This window comes from Carcharhinus amblyrhynchos, chromosome X, assembly GCF_965287045.1.
Source record: "Carcharhinus amblyrhynchos chromosome X, sCarAmb.v2.hapA, whole genome shotgun sequence".
Lineage (NCBI taxonomy): Eukaryota > Metazoa > Chordata > Chondrichthyes > Carcharhiniformes > Carcharhinidae > Carcharhinus > Carcharhinus amblyrhynchos.
In genome coordinates, this window is record NC_137359.1 from 7526623 (window position 1) to 7548456 (window position 21834).

The 21834-nt window shown below is 42.1% G+C and overlaps 1 protein-coding gene across 1 annotated transcript in view; it reads right to left on the bottom strand.

Annotated features, from left to right (window-relative positions):
- Positions 1-292: 292 nt before the first annotated feature.
- Positions 293-21834, bottom strand: part of LOC145361998 (transmembrane protein 106C-like) — a 36178-nt gene continuing 14636 nt past the window's right edge. Inside the window, exons 2-7 of the mRNA XM_080218016.1 lie at positions 17941-18004; positions 17085-17244; positions 11842-11982; positions 10964-11013; positions 8137-8190; positions 293-2350 (exon numbers count right to left, since the gene is read on the bottom strand). Of these exons, the coding sequence (XP_080074142.1) occupies positions 2233-2350; positions 8137-8190; positions 10964-11013; positions 11842-11982; positions 17085-17244; positions 17941-18004 (587 nt within the window). The 3' untranslated portion in view covers positions 293-2232. The remainder of the gene's footprint in view (positions 2351-8136; positions 8191-10963; positions 11014-11841; positions 11983-17084; positions 17245-17940; positions 18005-21834) is intronic.

A 21834-nucleotide genomic window follows, 5' to 3' on the forward strand; every position in this document is an offset into this window, starting at 1 on the left:
TCCAGTTTTCCCTCGAGTAGAATGCCCCATAAATCTGTATGCATATTGTTGCAATGTGCAAAATGAGTGTTTGCGTACAAAAATGAAAACCATGTAGCGACCATTAAGCAGCCCAGCTATGAATGAAACTTTTGCGCAGAATTTCCAGATGGTTAATTTTAATAGCTCATTTAAAAGATTACATGGCCAAGGCATGGCACAGCACTAGATTTGCAATTGCAGTATGGTACAGTAGCAAAAGCCCAGAGCAGCTGTTCACATCACCATTGTGAATTAGAAGCCAGTACACTAGTCCTCTATCAACATTTATTTGAAAAAGTGCTAGTTAACTGACAGCATTACATTTAAACAATGCACATCAGTTCAGTGCAAAGACAGTCCAGCCAGGCCCCCATTTCTTTTCCTCAGAAAAGTACAATGCATAAGACCTGTGGGCAAAAATCAAAAAGCAGCCACAAACAGGAAACTGTTGCTCAAGTGTTTTTCCAATGGGGAGGCATTGAGACAAACTAAGGGTCACTCACCAAGGTGAGTTTCAAACAGAAAAGTCCTTGCGAATACTGGCAATTATTTCTAAACCATAACATTTCAGGAGCATGCATGGGTACAGAACACCAAGTATGGCAAAGGACAGGGACCTATTTACCAGCTTCCAATGGCTAGCAAAACCAAGTTCTACCATGGTAGTGTGCTAGAACAGGTGGCTCAGTTGAAAGTGTACTTGGGAGTAAAACAATTCAATCTTATGCTGTTAGTGTTGCAATACTGGCTTCAGACAGTAGTGGGGATATTGCCATACATCTATTGCAAACTGCATTGCACAGCTCACCTATGAGAAAAGCAGAGTGACAAGTTACCAAATTAGGTTTTATGTTGCATTTTCACTTTTCAGGTGAAAGGTCATTTAGATCACAAAATGTTAAAAAGGTACCACCCAGCAACATTCATACCCTGCAGTATTGAAACTTGGCAGCAAGTCAAAGTAAGCTGCCAGTGGCTGCTTTTTGGAATCTGGCTCTCTTTTCTTATACAAGACCCCTTCAGTACAAAAACATCTTGGGATAAATTACACTAAAATAAAATCCATTCTCAGTTATACAGACATTTGTTCAGTCAAGAATAAAAACATCCGTCCAGTCTTCCCTGTGTATCAGTCTAGTCTACCCAATGTTCATGCAAGTCATCTTTTAGGGTCAGCAAGCTGACCAACAAAGCTTTATAAAACAGATCAGCCTGTTACCAGTTTTGATTGAAGCTAGCTTGAAGACCAGGATTTCAATATTGCTTCAGCTGTCTTGGGTTTACTTTCTGCATCCATACAAAAAGGTGTTGGGCCATTTAAAACATGCAGTATAATTTCTCAGTCAGTGGCCACAAAGGAGTGCAACAGGATTGATCAACAAGCTAGGGAGAAAACATCCAACCCAGGAGTTGAAATAAAAACCAAAAGGGAAAAAAAAAACAATCAAATTTAGTTTGTTATGCAACAATAGTTCATATTTGAAATACTTGGTTATGGTGGAAATGCAATACTATGTAACATTGCAAAAAGCCCAACTCCTGCTACCTGGTTCTGTTCTTTCAATGCTTGGTCTGCAATCCTCAGTCACTTCCCATTAATAATTTGCAATAAGTGTGAAAGCTTTTAAACTAGTTTCTGGTGCAAGAGGAAAACCACACCCATTGACAATTGCTTATGCACAAGTTATTATTACATATCCTTAATCCTCACTTTCACTATGTGGGACCAAGCACATTTTAAAACCCTGTATATAGGAAAGCACCAAATAGGAGGATCCAAAAGAGTCAATAAATCCAGAAAAGGAAAACAACCAAACTGGGACTGATGCAAAGAGTGAAGTGAAATTCAGAGCTACTGTGGGTGGTAGTGAGGAAGAGGAAAAACATTCCAGGTCAGGTGCTGCTTCTGGAGTGTTTTAATTTGCATACTTGGTTGTTGTGTTTGGAGGCTGTTTAAGTGACACTCGAAGGGTGAGCTGCATGAAAAGATAGGTTTCTAAAAGGAACATTTACTTTGGGAGGCATGAGATGAAAAAGGAGGTTGAAAAGCCATGTTCTCAATTTTAAATAAACACATTCAAGCAGCTGCAAATGGCTCTGTGCCTAAAAAGGTTGCAGAAAGTTTATGCAGTGTCTACAAAAGTAGACAAAGTCCAGTGTTAAATGAAAACAAAATGACAAGCTGCTCCAAACCATCATCCCTGTATGGTCTCAGTGGTTGAAAGGAGGTCTCCTGTATGCTGTGGAATTGGAGCCACAATCTAGGTAGCGGTATGCTTCCAGAGAGTTCTGTGATGGATGACCCAAATAGGAGCTTTTCACTGTGGTCCTGAAAAAGATGAGGGGGAAATTTAAAAAACTGCAGACAAGTCAAGTTAACTTGATCTCACTTGAGGATGGAAGTCCTAGCTACACAAGACAATTTTCTATCACATTGTGGCAGTGTTATTGCTCTAAAAGGGAAATGGGTTAGATTTTGAACAGATCTAGCAGCTCAAAAATTGGGATTCATGCAGTGCTGTGGATCATCAGCAGAATGTGTATTTAACCACAACTTGAAACCTCATAGCTGGCCATATCCCCTCTACCATTACCAGCAGCATCTGTGGAAGAGAAGAATTTCAGCTGGAAGCAGCACTGTGCATGACGACAAGTCAGGGTGTTGAGTATAGGAATTGGGAAATCATGTTGCAACTGTACAACATTTTTGGTTAAGCTGCATTTGAAGTTGTGTACAACTGTGGTTGTCACACTGTCAGAAGGATATTGATGCATTGGAAAGGGAAGAGATGTAGCAGAATGTTGCCCGATTTGGATGATATGGACTAAGAAAGGTTGAATGAACTTGGATAGTTTTCACTGGAATGCAGGAAGATTGGGAGGGGCCAATAGAGGTTCACAAGATCATGACAGACTTAGATCAAGTGGATAGTCAGGGTCTTTTGACATACAGACAGCATTTAAAACAGATACAAGAGGCAAGTTTCTCCAGAGGGTAGTGAATGCCTGCAATGTGCTGCTGGAGGTGATGGAAGCAGACAAACATTCAAGGAGACATCTGGATAGATACACAAATAGGCTGGGAAGAGGGATATGGACCATGTAGAGACAAGAAAACGTTAGATTAGAGGGGCATCTGGGTCAGCACAGACTTGGTGGCCTGAAGGGCCTGTTCCTGTGCTGTACTGTTTTGTTCCAAATCTCAAACTGATGATTAGACCACAACTCTACAGTCTTGCTGTTGAGTGGATATAATTAAAACAGGGAGATGCTCCACAAAATTTGAGCTGTCAAGTGGTTATTGGATAGGCACATGGAGCACTCCAAATTATAGGAGGGGACAGCTTGATCTAGGGATTGGACATAGCTTGGCACAACATTGAAGGGCCTGTACTGTGCTGTAATGTTCTATGTTTCTATGTATAGAAAAATCCCCATATTCACACAAAATGGCAGAGTGGCTGTTTCAGGACATAGTGACCCCAGTAAAGCTTCTCAAAAGAAGAGGCTGAAGCATTCTCATTGTCCATCTCTGCTTCCTCCACTTGTGATGTGGGTATGCTGGCATTGCCACTAGAGATTCCTCACAGATGCCAGTCTTCAGCCCTGAAGTATTACCAAACCATTGAGCACATTGGATAAAGCAAAGACTCCTCAGATACTGAAGCAGTCCATGTCCAAATGCAGCAAGACCTGAATATCTAGGTTTGGGCTGACAAGTAGCAAGTAACATTTGTAACAGGTGCAGACAATAACCATCTCCCTCAAGAGAATCTAACCATCACCCAATCCCCCACTAACATCCTGGGGTTTAATCATTGACTAGAAACTGAACTGGACCAGCCATAAATATTGTCACTACAAGAGCAGGTCAGAGGCAAGAAATCCTGCAGTGAGTAACTCACCTAACTCCCAAAGCCTGTCCATATCCAGGGGTATCAGACATTTAGGAGGGACAGACAGGAAGAGGTGGGGTAGTTCTGTTAATAAGGGATCATATCAGGGTGGTAGAGGGAAGATATAGGCTTTAAGGAGCAAAACATGGCATTGTTGTGGGTGGAGATCAGGAATAGTAAGGGAAGAAAGTTGCTGGTGGGCATGGTCTATAGGCCCCCCCCAAACAACTTGAGGTGGGAGGGCTATTAACAAGCAAATAATGGATGTGTGCAAAAATGGAATGGCATAATCATGGGGGATTTTAACCTGCATATTGATTGACAAGTCAGATGCAGTGGGCTTGAGGAAGAGTTTTAGAATGCTGTCATGATAGTTTCCTTGAACAGTATGTAATGGAACCTGAGGGAGTGAGTTATTTTAGATCTGGTGCTGTGTAATGTGACAGGTAGAATTAAGGATCTTCTTGTGAAGGATCCTCTTGGGATGGAGTGATCACAATGTGGCTGAATTTCTGATAGATGGAGGGTGAGAAAAAAGGGTCCCAAACCAGTGTCCTCTGCTTCAGCAGAGGGGGAGTATGATAGGATAAGGGCAGAACTGGCTAATGTAGACTGGGAGAGCAGACTGGTTGGTAGGACAGCTGAGGAACAGTGGAGGATTTAAAGGAGATTCTTTTCAGTACGCAAAAATATGTTCCAGTGATGAAGGACTAAAAAGGGATAACCAGCCATGGATAACTAAGGAAATAAAGGAGAGTATTAAATTAAAAACCAGTGTACAGAGTGGCCAAAAATAGTGCAGAATTAGAGGATGGGAAAGCTTTAAAAACACTAAGGAAGTGATAAAGATAGATTATGAAACTAAACTCACTCAAAATAGAGATAAACATTTTTACAAATATATAAAAAAGGAAGTGTGCCTAGAGTGAATGTTGAACCCTTGGACAGGAGGGGTGATTTAATTGTGGGAAATGAGGAAGTGGCTGAGACTTAGTTTGTGTCAGTCTTCACAGTGGAGGACACAAATAGCTTACAGCTTACTGGATATTAATCATTAAGGGTTGGTAGGAGATGAAGTCCTTAATACAATTAGAGGTAATGCTTGGTAGACTAATGGGACTGAAGGCAGACAAGTCCCCTGGGCCCAGATGGAATGCATCCCAGGGTACTGAAATAAATGGCAGAAGTAATAGCAAATACATTAGTTATTTATCAAAATTTGCTGGACTCTGGGGAAGTGCCAGCTGATTTTTAAAGTGATGGAAAACAGCTACTGTTACAAAGTAGACAAATGGTGGGCAACTACAGGCTGATTAGCTTAATGTCTGTAATTGGGAAAATGTTGGAATCTATAAAGAAATAGGACACCTGAAAAGGAATGGTTCAACCAAGCAGATGCAACATGGATTCGTGAAAGGGAAGTTGGTGTTTGATGAATTTACTGGATTTAAGAAGATGTGACTAGTAGTTGACAGGGGAACTGGTGGATGTGTTTAGATTTCTAGAAGATGTTCAATAAGGTGCCTCAAAAGGTTGCTGCAGAAGATTGGGTACATAGAGTTGGGGGTAAAAAGTGTTGTGTGGATTGGCTATCTAAACAGGAAGCAGAGAGTTGGAATAAATGGGTGCTTTTCTGGTTGGCAGTTGGTGACTAGTGGCATGCCACAGGGATTGGTGCTGGGGCCTCACTGTTTTACCATATATAGTCCCCTCCTCAGGATTGTCTGAATGTAGGGTAACAGTTTGCTGAAGACAAGATGAGTGGGGAAGTGAGTTGATGAGGACAGTCTGCAGAGAGATTTGGATAGGCTGAGTGGGTGTGGATCTGGCAGATGGAGTATATTGTTGGCAAATGAGGTTATCCACTTGAAGGAATTGTAAAATAGATTTACTTTTGAAATATTACAACATGCTACTGTGCAGAGGGACCTGGGGGGGTCCTTGTGCACAAATTGCAAAAACCCAGTCTGCAGGTGATCAAGAAGGCAAATGGAATGTTGGCCTTTATTGCAAGGGGGATAGAATATAAAAGCAGGTCTTGCTGCAACTGTACAAGGCATTGGTGAGGCTGCAACTGGAGTACTGTGTGCAATTTTGGTCACCTTATTTGCAAAAGGTGATATTGGCTTTGGGGAGTAGAGAAGGTTCACCAGGTTGATTCTGGAGATGAGGGGGTTAGCTTAGAGTAGAATGGGCCTGTATGGAGTTTAGAAGGCTGAGGGGGGAAATCTTAGACAAGATAATGAAGGGGCTGGATAGGGTAGAGGTAGAGAGAGATTCTTTCCACTTAAAGGAAAGCAGAACTAGAGGACACAGCTCAAAATAAGAGGGAGCCAGTTTAGAAGGAACAACTGGAGGGTAGTGAATCTCTGGAATTCTCTGCCCATTGAAGTGGTGGTGGAGGCTACCTTGTTGAATATATTTAGTCATGGGTAGATAGATTTGATAGACAAGGGAATTAAGAGTTATGGGGAGAAAGCAGATCAGATCAGCCATATCAGATTGAATGGCAGGGTAGGCTTGAAGGGCTAGATGGCCTACTCCTGCTCCTATTTCTGTGTTCTCATACACAAGACAGGAATGACATGGAATACTCCCCAGTTGCCTGGATGCATCCACACCACAAACTCAACACCATCTTGGCCAAAGCAGCCCACTTGATCAGCACCTTAAACAAGGATTTCCTCCACAACCAACTATTTGCACCATCCACAAAATGTACTTCAACTCGAGGTTCCTTCGACACCATCCAAACCTGTGACTTCTACCAACTTGAAGGTCAAGAGCAGTAGATACCTGGGAGGTTCCCCTCCAAAATCACTCACCATCCTAACTTGGAAATATATCACTGTTCCTTCACTTGTCACTGGGTTGGAATTCTGGAAGTGCTTTTACAGCTGCAGCAGTTTGAGGCAGCTTATCACTACCTTTGAAGGATTCAAAAAACAAATAAAGCACCCTCAACAGCCCTGTAACAAAGATTTGTACAGTTCCAGCACAGCTACAACACTGCCATCTACCCAGCAACATGGCAAATTGCCTAATTTTGCCTGGTCCATGAAGAGTAGGACAAATTCATTCTAGCCACTTACCTCTGGATGAGCAGCCAGTGACAGAAGGTCATCAATCGTGCTATGAGTAACACTCAATAATTGACCTACAATGCACAGTTCTGCCAGGGCCACTCTGCTCCAATCTTGGTACAGCCTTAAATCCAAAACCTGGATGAAGAGCTGAACACAAGCAGGGAAAGAGTGACTGCACTTGACAGCAAGGCATCCTTGTGTACTATCAAAGGAGTTCTGGCAAAAGCCAACTGGAAGCAGGGGGTATTTCTCCACTGGTTGGAGTAAGGAAAGTGGCCATTTTACTTTAGTTGAACTTCTTGTGAAACCCTGGAACTATTATTTCAATGACCTTCCATCATAAGTGCACAACTTTAAAATCTCACTTGCACCTCATACCATCTAGGACAAGGAACACCACCACCTGGACTTTCCCTCCAAGTCATTCACCATCCAGACTTGGACCATTGTTCCTGGGCATGAATCCTGAAACTCTCCCTAGTAGCACTGAGGGTGTACCTACATCATGGGAACTGAATCTATCCAATAGTGTGCACATGTATAAACATCCCCACAGATGCAATGATCCAAGGCAGTGGCTCATCACCTTGTCACAGGCAATAGATACCAACAAGCAAAGGAAGAGGAAGAAACTTTTTAAGCTGGTCAGCACAAAATCTCAAGTCACCACATGATTTTTATTACTACATTGAAAATGGTGTGGATTGGGTCTGAAGCAAGTGCTAATCAAACTGATAGTTATTTGCATGGACTGGTTAAGTAACTCCAAGCTGTGCTCAGGCAGCATTAGACTTCAAGCAAAAGTGAAATCAGAAACTATACACACTATCCAACTAACCTAAAGCATAAACAAAGCATTTGTACTTGTATATTACTAGAAAGTCTGCATTTTAGAATTGCCAGTATGAGGTACTTGACTTGTTGTAATAAATATATGCACCTTGGTAATCTTCAAGGTCAACCATTTGAGAGCCCACTCCAAAAGCAAAATAATGAAATCAAAGTAGACAGACTCCCTTTTATTGGGAAATAGCTGATTAAAAACATACTTGCAACATAACTGCAACATTTTTCTGAAAGCTTTGAAAATAAAGTCTTTGTTCCAACCAGCAAAATACATTAAAACAACTTACTGCAAGAAGACAACAATATTGTGGACCTTGATTGATGGCATTGTGCAAAAGGTGCTGTAGGGAAAAAAAAGCTGCCTTATAGTCAAAGTCAGAATAAAGTCATTACAGCATAGTAACTTGAAGTAGAGAATAGCAGCAGCAGACCTCATGTAAACCAAGTAGATTCTATTTATCAGGGCAGCTCAAACCTACTTTTATTCTAGTGCTCACATGCCAAGAGTCACAATATGCCTTCACTATATCATTGCAAGCCCATCAAATTGGATTACATTGTGTTATCATAGAAACCCTACAGTGCAGGAGGCTGCCATCTGGCCCATTTGAGGCTGCACTGACAACAATCCCACCCAGACTCCATTCCCAAAACCCCACATTTACCCAACTAATCCCTCTAACCTAGAAATCTCAGGATGCTAAGGGCAATTTACCATGGCCAAATCAACCTAACCTGCACATCTTTGTGGGAGGAAACCCATACAGACATGGGGAGAATATGCAAACTCCAGTGACCCAAACCAGGAATTGAATCCAGGTCCCTAGAGCTTGAGACCGATGACACCAAGATTGGTGGAACAGCAAATTGTGCCAAGGGTGTGGAGAGTCTGCAGAAGGATCTAGATAGGCTGGGTGAATGGGCCAAGAACTGGCAAATGGAATTTAATGTTGGCAAATGTGAGGTTGTCCACTTTGGTGGGAAGGACTCTTTCTTACGTGGTGAAAAACTGCAGCATGTGATGGTGCAGAGGGGCCTCAGGGTCCTTGTGCACGAGTCGCAAAAACCCAGCCTGCAGGTGCAGCAGGTGGTCAGGAAGGCAAATGGGATGCTGGCCTTCATAGCAAGGGGGATTGAATATAAAAGTAGGGAGGTCTTGCTGCAACTGTACAGGGCACTGGTGAGGCTGCAGCTGGAGTACTGTGTGCAGTTTTGGTCACTGCACTAACGCAAGAATATTTTGGCCTTGGAGGGCATGCAGAGGAGGTTTACTAGGCTGATTCCAGAGTTGAGGGGGTTGAACTATGAGGAGAGGCTGAATAAACTAGGCTTGTACTCAGAGTTAAGAATGAGGGGAGATCTCATTGAAACAAAGATGTTGAATGGGATGGATAGGATAGAGGTGGAGGGGCTCTTCCTGCTCAAGGACAGTAGGACAGAGGGCACAGCCTCAAGATGAGGGGGGGTGGTTTAGAACAGAGTTGAGGAGGAACTTCTTCACTCAGGGTGGTGAATCTCTGGAATTCTCTGCCTGTTGAAGTGGTGGAGGCTGCCTCGCTCAATATTTTTAAGATGCTGGTTGATAGGTTTTTGATAGGCAAGGGAATTAAGGGTTATGGAGAAAGGGTGGTAATGTGGAACTGAGCCACAACAGATCAGCCATGATCTTATTGAATGGTGGGGCAGGCTTGAGGGGCTGGATGGCCTACTCCTGCTCCTATTTATGTTCTTATGAGGCAGCAGTACTAACCACTGCCACCTTTTTTTTTAAAATATAAGAGTGGGGTCACAGACTCAAAGTTCACTATTTTATCTCTCCACAAAATGCATCAGAATCTTGGGCAGTGAGGGAGAAAAAACATTTAAATGAGGTTTCTTCCCCTCTGAAGTGTACATCCCAACCATCTCCAAAAACATTGATTTATGAAAAGCCAAATAAAACAGTTTATTCATTCTGGCAATATGTGGCCAGTGTCTAATGCTGGCAAATCATCAGTAACTTGCATTAAAAGATTCTCAAAATGCAGGCACTTCAGTTTCAAATATTAAAATTGGAATTTCACATCAACATGTACACAAGGCAACTTAATCACTTTGCCCTCTTGGCTTTTCTTTGCACAAAGGCTGACTGTACAATTGTGTATGGCAGGCAAATTTCCATCTCCAACCTTCCATCTTTGCACCAGAGACACACCAACAGCAAATGGAGTTGCTGTGACAGCTGTAATATTTATTAGAGTTACTAAATAGGTAGTGTAAAATTAACCACCCCTTCATGGTGTGTGGGCATCAAGTCTTAATTGCTGCCAGCCCCAGTTACCCTGAAGGTCCATGTGGTGTAGGTACACCCAGTGTGGTTAGGGAGGGAATTCCAGGATTGTTTCTAGCAGTGAAAGAATAGAAATGTGGTTCAAGTTAGGATGGAATCTGGGTTTGATTCCCAGCTTGAGTTACTGTGCAGAGTTTAACATGTTTTCCTACAGGTGCTCTGGTTTCCTCCCAATCTGGAAGACATGCTGGTTAGGTGCATTGGGTACACGGAGGGAGAAATTTAGCATGGCCAAACAGGCACTGGAGTGTGGTGACTAGGAGATTTTCACAGTAACTTCATTGCAGTGTTAAAGCAAGTCTAAATGTGGCACTAAAAAATTAGTGACTCATGAATAGGTTTCAAGTCAGGAGAGGGTTGCTCACCAGTATTCCCAGCTTTTTAGTAATGGTATTTAAAAGGCCAGTCCAGTTATGGTCAGTGGTGCAGAGTAACAGGTTATTGGATCATTTAATGTCATGGTCTCAATTAATGATTCAATTGTGACACTAGTCTGATGAGCAAGAGGTCAGCATCTTGAATACCAGTGTTTACTCTAGGGAAACAGCCTCAAGATGGCATAATGGTAAAACCAAGGCTCAGCAAGATCAAAACAAGCAGGAACCATCTATGGTGTAGTGTCTCGTTGCATTTTTTCAATATGCAAACATTTTCAAACTAGAGCTATTGAAAGATGTCTTTGCCTCTATGGTAATGGTGGGTTTCCAAAATTTAATTGATGAACAGACTTAATAAAATGATTAGCACACAATGCTGCTGTTGTGTAGGACAAAATGCTTACTTACTATACATATGCTAGAGGTCCACTAAATTCCATTCGAACAGTGTAGTTCACCTAAAAACACAAGAGACAATGTCATTAACACTACAGCCCTGATGCAGCAAGTTAAATATTATTTCCACTTTGGATGCTAGGCTTGAACTCTAAACCAGAGTAACCAGCGAGAATCTTCTTACTAGCTACAAGGATGCAGTGTAAACTCAGCTGCTCCAACTGAATCCAGAGGCACAAAGCTACAGCATTAACTAAAATCAAAACAATTTCCTGATAGGGCTCCTTAACCCACCTCTAGTTGTCCACTGTTTGGCATCTCAGTTACAACTCTCCAACTTTTACAAGTGCACCACAGAAAACATTCTGGTTGTATCACAGCTTAGTATGGGCTCCTGCTGTCCAAGACTGCAAGAAACTACAAAAGGCTGTGAATGTAGCCCAATCCAGCCTCCCATCCACTGTCTGACATCTCCCACTGCCTCAAAAGCAGCCAGCATAATCAAGGACCCCATGCATCCCAGGCATACCTTGTCAGTACAAAAGTCTGAGTTCACATACCATTGGACTCAAGAACAGCTTCTTCCCTGCTGCCATTAGGCTTTTGAATGAACCTACCAAGCTGATCTCTCTCAATCCCCTAGCTATGACTAACACTACATTCTACCTTATGAGCAGTATGCTTTGTTTGTACAGCATGCAAGAAAATACTTTTCATTGTATCCAAATACATGTGACAATAAATCAAAGTTGATGGTCCTAGTTTGCCCTAGGTCCTTATGCTAAGAATTTAAACAGTTTTTTTTCCCCCCTAAGGAGTCACAACATGGCACAGTATTACATAACCAAGAGCACAAATAAATGCAAAGGCAAAATGTTAAGTACAAGTACCTGTTTCTCACTTAGTGGTGGTATAACAGAAATGTTGTTCAGTTGCTTTGTTCCAATTACAGTTTTCATGTATTGGACCTGGCAGGTAAGTGAGTCCACAGAAACAGTATAAAAATTGGAATTGCTGATGTTGAGGGTACTCTTGGAAAAAAAACAGCACTGGGTTAAATATCAAAAGATAACATACTGCTAATGGTTAAATATTATAAAAACTAACATTGTGGCATGCTGGAGAGCCACTTAACCTGGTCTGAGGGCTAGCATAGAACTTGGTACTGCAGTAAGCAATGTGATCATAATCTCTCACCATGAGGGGAAGGAGAAAAAAGGGGAGAGCAACTTCACCCTCAAAAGGATTTCCCAAACAGATTATAGAAGCTGGTATCACACTAAATCATGAACTACTTTTGAAATCTTAAACTCTTCCTTCAGGACTTGCAAGGAATTCTCCCTCACTTTGTTAAAGTTCTTACCCCACACTTGCCTCCAGTATTAGTGCCCATGTCAGTAGCCTGGTCAGCTTCAGACAAACAGTCTTGAATTATGCCAATTGAGTGGGGATATTGCCCTCCCTCAAATTAAAAACCCCAGCCTGTTTGTTCAGGTGGGCATTCTACTGAACAAGAAACCCAGCATGTTTTTATTCTTCATTGTCACCATAAAGAATCTGATGTGCAATTGGCTAGTGTTGGACCAAAATTATACTGATAAGCATTTGGGAGGCATGAAGTTGTGCAATAAAAGTCAGCAATCTCAGCTTGACACCTTGGATAGTTAAAGCAATGCAACTATAATTACTATGTGTCCATTGATCTATAGAAAAGTAACTGCACATTTTAGGTGGTGGGGTGCAAAGCAGTAATGCATTTCTTCAAATAGGTTAAGCCACATCAGGGAAAGCTTACTCTGAAACAATGACATTATGTCATCTGCAAGCAGATCCAACACAAGTTTGGCCAACTGGATTAAAAATAAGCCAGACAGTACTGACATAGTTTTTCAATATTCAAATGGTGTTGAACTATTTGTGGTCTGGTTATTCAGACTACTAACAAGTTAAAGTATTACATGAACAATCTTACAGCAAAATTTTAAGGTTATGCAAGACAAAAAACAAAATATGCTGCAATTATAACCACCATTCTGCTGGATGCATCTATTCCACAACAGCAGTTCAGCTGTTGTACTCCTCTATGCTGCAAACTTCTCTTCAGGTACATAATGGAATCTGCCTCCATCTTCACCAACCCCTCTAGTGCATTCCAGCATTAAAAACTAAGCATGCACCAAAACTTTAAATTATAAAGTCATGCACCTTGGCAAAGGTGCTGGTGTAACTATTTAGACCCAAAGACTGACAAGCCCCTAAGCCTGCATCTGAGGTTCTGGAAAGACAGGAGACTTACTGGTCTTAATCATAACCTTCCAAAGTTCTTTAAAGGTCCCAGATTTAGAACAAATGCAACACCTCAAGAGGAAACTATAGTCCAGTTCGTCTAAACTGTCATTGGTAAAATGCTAGAAGCCATTACCAGGATATTTCAAAATATAGAATCTGTACACTAGAGGCCATTTGGCCCACTGAGTCTATACTGACCACAATCCCACCCAGGTCCTATTCCCATAATGCTACATATTACCTTGCTAATGCCCCTGACATTAGGGTCAATTTAGCATGGCTAATCAACCTGACCTGCACATCAGGTGAAGTACATGTGGTTTTAATCAAAGAAAAGATGAGGCTTTTGAGAAAGTAACAAAGATGGATCAAAGGGGGAATATTTGGTGTACTTGGATATCCAAGAGGCTTTTGCCAAGGTATCACAATAGAAGCACATGGTTTAGGTAGCAACATGTGGAAGAAGGATTGATTAGCCAATTGTATGGCTAAATGGATCATTAAGTTGGCAAGCTGTGAACAAGTAGGGTACACAACTATCAGTACTGGGATCTCAACTTAGTTTATATCTGACTTGAAGGGGCCATGTGATTGTAGTAAATTTGCTGATGATGCCAAGATAGGCAGGAAAGCAAGCAGTCGAGGTAGACATCAAAAAGGTATTACAGACAAGCTGAGTGTAGTCAAAAAATTGGCAGATGCAATACAAGGTGGGAAACATGAACTTGCCCATTTTGGCAGGAAGAACAGAAAAGCAGTATTAACTTAAACAGGGTCTTCATTTACAATGGGAGGAGGAGATTGAGAATTCTACAGGCTAAGAATCCTCCACCACAAATCAGTGAAGTTGGATCAAATCATTGACTTTATTCAAGGTACAGTTTGTCAATTTAAATATCAACAAGGGAGTTAGCAGTTATTGGGCAAACAGAAAAGAGGAGTGGAGGCCACAATCAGATCCACCATGATCTTATTGAATGGTGGAGCAGGCTTGAAGAGCCAAAGTAGATTTTTAAAACACTGATGATTTGAGCACAATAACCCCAGGTCTATTCTCCAGCAGCCTTTTAGGACTGTATCTTGTGGGGTAATAATGGCCTAGTTTTAAGGCTGATAAAATTGGATATCCTAAATTAAAAGGAATTGGGCATATTAAAAAGTCAAATGGGGTGGGGGGGGGAAAAAAACACAGGCAATTCTACAAATACACAAACATGTCTGGGCCTGACCCATCAAAAAAGGTCATTGCACCTTACTGATACTTAGGAGATCATTGCACCCCATTGAAATGCACCAGCCTATTATTGTTAGAAGCCTGGATCAGGCCAGACTTTGGTCAGCAAGAGTTCCTGACATAACTGCTTACATGTAAGCCGTTATCAGATAAGCCAACAGCATGGAGATGGACACCTGGGGGCAAACCCTGGTGTCCTGTCAGGCAGGCAGCAAGAAACCCACTGGGTATATTAACCCTCTCCTGGGACCTCACTGGCCAGAAGCCAGAGAAGTTTCTGGAAAGGCAAGCAGGTAGGGGGATAAAGGGACACATTTTTCAGTCACCAACAGCAAAGACTTGACAAGGGAAATGACTGACCATTCAGAAGACTGACTGGAAGGAAGAAGCTGCCATTGAGACTCACCCTCATGGTGGACCAGAGGGACTCAACTGAGCCTGCAGTTTTAACCAAATCATCTCTGCAGGTCGTATGCTTTAATCTGGGATATCCTCTTGTTTTGTGGGTAATTTAAGAACATAAGAAATAGGAGCAGGAGTAGGCCATCTGGCCCTTCGAGCCTGCCCCGCCATTCAATATCATGGCTGATCTGTTGTGGCTCAGTTCCACTTTCCCACCCTCCCCATAACCCTTAATCCCCTCTCATCAAAAACCCATCAACCCGTGTCTTAAAAATATTTAGCGAGGCAGCCTCCACCACTTCAATGGGCAGAGAATTCCAGAGATTCACCACCCTTTGAGTGAAGAAGTTCCTCCTCAACTCTGTTCTAAACCACCACCCCCCCCCCTTTATCTTGAGGCTGTGCCCCCTAGTCCTACTGTCTTTTTTGAGCGGGAAGAGTCTCTCCACCTCTATCCTATCCATCCCATTCATCATCTTATACATCTCAATGAAATCTCCCCTCATTCTAAACTCTAACGAGTACAAGCCTAGTTTATTCAGCCTCTCCTCATAGCTCAACCCCCTCAACTCTAGTATCAGCCTAATAAACCTCCTCTGCACTCCCTCCAAGGCCAAAATATCTTTGCGCAGGTGCGGCACCCAAAACTGCACAGTACTCCAGCTGTGGCCTCACCAATGCCTTATACAGCTGCAGCAAGACCTCCCTACTTTTATATTCAATCCCCCTCGCTATGAAGGCCAGCATCCCATTTGCCTTCCTGACCACATGCTGCACCTGCAAGCTGGGTTTTTGCGACTCATGCACAAGGACCCCGAAGTCCCTCTGCACTGTCACCTGCTGCAGTTTTTTGCCATGCAAGTAATAGTCCTTCCTACCATTATTCCTACCAAAGTGGACCACCTCACACTTGCCAACATTAAATTCCATTTGCCATTTCCTGGCCCATTCGCCCAGCCTATCTAGATCCTTCTGCAGACTCTCCACACCCTCTGCACAATTTGCCGTTCCCCCAATCTTGGGGTCATCAGCAAATTTCGATGCCCTACACTCAGTTCCCTCCTCCAGGAGGGTCTATATAAATGGTAAAGCTGAGGCCCCAGCACCGACCCCTGGGGCACTCTACTAGTCACCATCCGCCAATCCGAATAGCACCCGTTGACCCCCACTCTCTGCCTCCTATCTGACAACCAATCCTCTATCCATGCTAACACCCTACCCCCAACTCCATGTCCCTCGACCTTCTGCAATAACCTCTTGAGGTACTTTGTCAAACGCCTTCTGAAAATCCAGAAAGACCACATCCACCGGCTCTCCTCTATCCACTGCCCTAGACACATCCTCAGAACTCCAGTAAATTTGTCAGACACGACTCCCCTTTAATGAAACCATGCTGCATCTGCTCTATCAAGCAATTCCCTTCAAGATGCCTCGCAATTTCCTCCTTAATGACGGATTCTAACATTTTACCTACCACAGACGTTAAACTAACCGGCCTATAATTCCCCGCCTTTTGCCTGGCACCCTTAAACAACAGCATAACATTAGCCGTTTTCCAATCCTCCGGCACTTCCCCGGAATCCAGTGACATCTGGAAAAGAGTGTTATTATTAAAACTTGTTGAACCTGTGTTTGTCCATCTTGCAAAGGACACCAGGGTAAAAACCTTGGAGTAAGCAAACTGGTTGAAAGTATCTGAAAATTAACAGGTACAGCACCTTATGCTACCTCCCCTCTTCCTTGCCACTAGAGAAGTCTCACTTTCCAGGATCTGCAATTAGTCTGCCCATTCCACTAATCTTTCTACATTACAATGATACTGGAAGATACTTTTAGATTCAAGATTTTTTTGCAGCATTGCCCCCAAGCATCATACCTTCCAGATTCTCTCTGGGGACTCAATTGCCCTGACAATTTTCTAGGACAAAAGACAAGAGTCCCAAATATGATTAAAAATCTCTCCTCACATAAAACATAAGACTAAAACAGAGTACTCCATTTAAAATAGGACTGAGGCCCATTTTAAAAGTCACATCATACACCAACCTGACTTGGGGGCCCAAACTTACATGAGAACAGCATGCAAAGTAAAAGTGAATCACCTTATTTAAAGGAACTTAGAGATAAGTGAAAAGGGAAGGAATATGGACTAACTGAAAGCACTTAAAATGCAAGTGTTTCAATATATTGCAAAGAAAAGTTAATTACAGTCATGTCAATGATGACTCTGGAGTTATTGTGGTCAAACTTGACTATAACCACTCTGATTCCATCATCGTTCACAACCACTGACCGAGGGAACAAGAAGAAGACAACCAATCCAGATATGAACAGGCACAGGAATATGGATAAGAAGACATACAACTTCCTGAAATACAAAAAGAGGACATTTGGTTTAAGCAGTAATGATTTCTTTTACACATTCTCCAAAACTAGTTATCCCACTCATTTCACAACATGGTCAGCAATAATCAATTTAGGTGCAGTGGGAAAACAGGCAGGAGATGCTAAGAGGCAAATTTCATTCGCAGAACCTAGAAAGTGCAATTTAAAAAATGAGCCAGAAAGTCAGTTAGCTGGATGGCTGGTTTGGTGATGTGGAGCATCAACATCATGGGTTCAATTCCCATACTGGCTGAAGTTAAATCTTGCAGATCCACTTCATGTTTAACTTCCTCTTTTGTACACCATTTATTTCCTTTGGAGGAAAGTCTTTTCTGCTGAGGGGCTGGTGGTGCTCCCTTGGACCCTCAGGGTCAAGCATGCCAGGTCCATGTTGGCAATGACCAAAGCTGCCCAGTGCTGTTCCTGCTGGATGGAGCATCAAACCCACTTAGTGGGTTTGCATGTTAAAATTGGGTTGCTGCCCAATCTTGGGCAGGAAACCTATTGGGTCAGGTCAGGTGAATCCCAACTCTAGCCACCATGGTCCCCCCAAACCAACAACTGGAATGAGTCAATAATTTAAATTTGTTCCAAACTGTTTAGTGTTGGAAATGAGATTCAAGCTTCCAGGTTCAGTCACAGGTACAAGTTGCTAATTATTCAAGCTCCAAAGACTTACGTTCTTTGAGGCTGCAGCCTCTGGTCACTATATGGGATCAAGGCCACCAATTCATTAATCTGCCCTGCAAAACGAGAAAAATAGCAGAGTTAAGTCCAACTTAGATCATTATTGTGAGGGGGACAAACCAAGATTACCTATGTGCCTTCTGGACATGCAATGCATAGTTAAGTGTGCAGAGAAGCTCTTGTAGAAACATTGGCATAAAATTTAATACTGGAATAATGTTTGGGATTGGAGAAAGGCAGATAATATTCCAACTTTCCTCCATCACTTATAAAGCACATCTAGTTCCCTACACCACTTCAAAACAATTCAGTAGAACAGATTACTATTCAGACAAAACATTGGGTTGCATGATTAGGATAAGGTGATTTAAAATTTTTGGTAATCTTCCCCTTGCAGCACCATTTGCCCCTTTTATGAATAAATGGAACCAACCAGCATTGATGAAGTTGCAAGGAAATGATTGAAAATAGACGGTGTGTTAGAAAGAAGTGACAAATTGATGGTGAGCGTCTCAGTGGTCAGGGTAGCACAGGAAAGGACAAACTTCCCTTTCTAATTGCATTGATGTTAAAACAACTCCATGAAAATGGTTAAAGGAGACAACTGCACCCAGCAAAGCTTTGATTTGAAGTAGCTCAATTATTCATGGCAAATATTTTTATACCTTACATTTCTCCTTCCCTATTAGGCCTAGAAGAAACTAGTGACTTTGGACCTTTACCTTATGATTCAGTATTGTTATAACTACACCATTTGAAGGACCTTTGATTTTGACTTTGGATTTCTACATTTGCACTGTGGGGATTCAAAGGAGGCATTTTTCAGCCCATCAAGCCAGTACTGACAATCCCACCCAGAACTCCATGTATTTACCCTGTTAGTTCATTTAATACTAAGGGGCAATTTAGCATTGTCAATCCACCTCACCTACACATCATTGGATTGTAGGAGGAAACCCTTGCAGGCCAGTCACCCCAAGTCAGAACTGGACTTGGGGCCTGGCACTGAGGCAGTCGTAACTGTGCCAAAACCTCCCTCTGCCAACACTTAAAAAAATCACAAGTTTGTGCTGACTAGCTATTTGAACCCATAATTCTTGCAATGCTATTTGCTCTTGAGATTTTATAGCATGTTTTGCCTTGGGATGGACCTAGAATATATTCAATAGTTTACCAAATTGCAGCTTACATAACTTCACCATTTAGGAAATGTCCCTGCTGAAAGCAGAAAATACAGTACACAGGATTTAAATCAAGTTGCCATTTTCCTTTCTTTAAATTTAACTTTATACCCAACGCATCAAGGCTGCAGTTCCACTTTAGGTACAAAGTGGACAGGGATAAGGTCCAAATTTATGCCAGAGTTTGGATAGCACATGCAGTGAGCCCAGATGTAGCATCTCAAAACCAGCTGTGTTATGGAAAGTTGGCAAAGAAATTCTGGATAGGGATTCCCTTAACACACCAAGTGTTAGAACTGCCAATGTGATTTAATGCATACTTTTGAGATGCCAAAGCAATTAGAGCAACAACAAAACCACTAACAGCAAAAGCAGTAACAAGGCCATTAACAGCAAATTGGCTGTGAAAAAAATAAACAGATCAACATTATGAAGGGAGGGCATTGGTCTCAAATTGCCCACCCCTCTTCCCTCCAGAGAGATGAGTCTTAAGTGATGCCAAGGTTTTATGGCCTCTACTTCCATCTGATGGTCAACTGTGTGGCTAAAAACTCAATTCAGTTTTATCCAAATCATTAATATGGAAAAGAAAATTTACAATTACTTACACTTGGGTATCCAGCCTATTAGTTTAAAAGAGTTGGAAAACTTGAAAACAAGATCAAGAATAACTATGCAATACAATAAAATCTTACATTGAAAAAAAACAGGGTTTTGCACAACCATAGCACACTTTAAAGCCACTGAAGTACCTTTGAAGTGTAGTCAATGTTGTAATGCAGCAGCCAATCTGCACATAGATAATTTGGTTTGCTGTGCTTACAGGGATAGACATTGGCCAGAAGCACAACAGGGAGAACCCTTCTGCTGTTTGTGCCATGGGATCTTTTCTGTACAAAAAAGCAGTCAGATCAGCCAGTTTAATGTCCCATCCAACAGTCCACCACTCCCTCAGTACTGCAGTGGAATGGCAGTTATTTTTGTATTCAAGTCCTGAAGTGAAGCTTAGAATTTAGTATCTGCATCCTCAAGTGAGCAACTGAGCCACAGCAAACAATTGGGTTTATATAAAACTGTGGGAGTTTAAAGCACAGAAAGAGACCAGTTGAGCCATCACATTGGCTTGGCACTGGTTTTTTGAAAGACCAAAAATATCCCATAGCCCTATCAATGCACTTTAGGTGCAAAGTGCAAGCTTCCATATCACTCCCTCATACTATCAAAATAATGCAGCTAGGTTAGATGTGATGTGCCTTTCACAGATCCATGCTGGCTCAATCAGCTTGTGTATCCAAAGTGTTCAGTCACCTCATTCAAAAAAGGCAACAAATTTCATTAACAAGCCTTCGGATTTTTTTTTTAAAACTGGCAACATTGATGGACAACTCCCCTGCATTTGATGGCATGTAACCATGGGTCTTAAGTTGCTAGAGATAGTGGACAAATTGATTGTAATCTGAATTATTACCCAGATTCTGGAAAGGGCTCAGGTGATTGGGTTTTTTCAATGCAACACTGGACACAGAGGCAAATTGTGGTTGCTGGAATCTGAAACCCAAAGGAAATGCTGGATAATCTCAGCAGGTCTGGCAGCATCTGTAAGGAGAGAAAAGAGCTGACAGAGTCCAGATGGCCCTTTGTCAAAGATTTGAAAAAGGGTCATCAGGACTTGAAACGTCAGCTCTTTTCTCTCCTTACAGGTGCTGCCAGACCTGCTGAGATTATCCAACATTTTCTCTTTTGATCCCAATACACCACCACTAGCTGAGACAAAGCAGAAAGCTATAAGCCAATATGCAGCATTCAGGTGAAAGCAGGACATTTAGAAAATCAGAACACAAATCAGATGGTTGACAGTTTTATGAAAAGTAAATGGTGTTTGGCAAATTTAGAGCTCTTTGGAGATGCAAGAAGCAGGGTGGTGACAGAAAGCCCCATCAACAGCTTGTTATAGTGCCTGTTCAAAAGTTGTGTGCACAGATCTGTGATCAGGAGCTTATAGTCAGGGCATTCTGCTTTTGATAGTTGAAAACAGATACTAACTGATATCTAGAAAGCTATTCTGGTGAAATGTGCTTGTGATTTAACTGTTATTTTGGTCCATTGAAACATCCTTTTTGAGGGAGTATTAAATAATTTTGTACTGGGATTTGGAAGGTACAAACAAACATCTTTGCACAAAAAGGTGGCACTGTGCCATTTGCCATCAATATATTTAAGCCCACCTTTGGGCCTACATTATTTTGCACCTAAGCTAGGGGTGTGAGTGCATAAAGTGAAATCAATAGATGCAGTGCACTGAGTTCCAATAGAGCTGGGGGCATTTCTCCTGCCCTGCACCGCCCCCCCCCCCCCCCTCCCCCTGTAGGATTGGGCAATGAACTCAAATCATTTTCAGATTGATAAGTTGCCTAGGTTAGGTGAACATAGAGCATTAGTGCAGGAAAATGGAGGTTGTCCACTGATTTTGGTGGGGGGGGGGGGGGAGGAGTAGAAAAGCAGCATATTATTTAAAATGGAGAGACTGCAGAATGCTGTAGTTAAGGGATCTGTGTATCCTTGTACATGTGTACATGATTCAGAGTATGAGGGTCAGCAAATAATTAGGAAAATAAAACATTAGCTTTTACCCCAAGGAGGATGGAGCATAAGGGAAGCAAGACAGCATGTAGACTGTAGCAGGCAGCATGGTAGCAGTGGTCAGC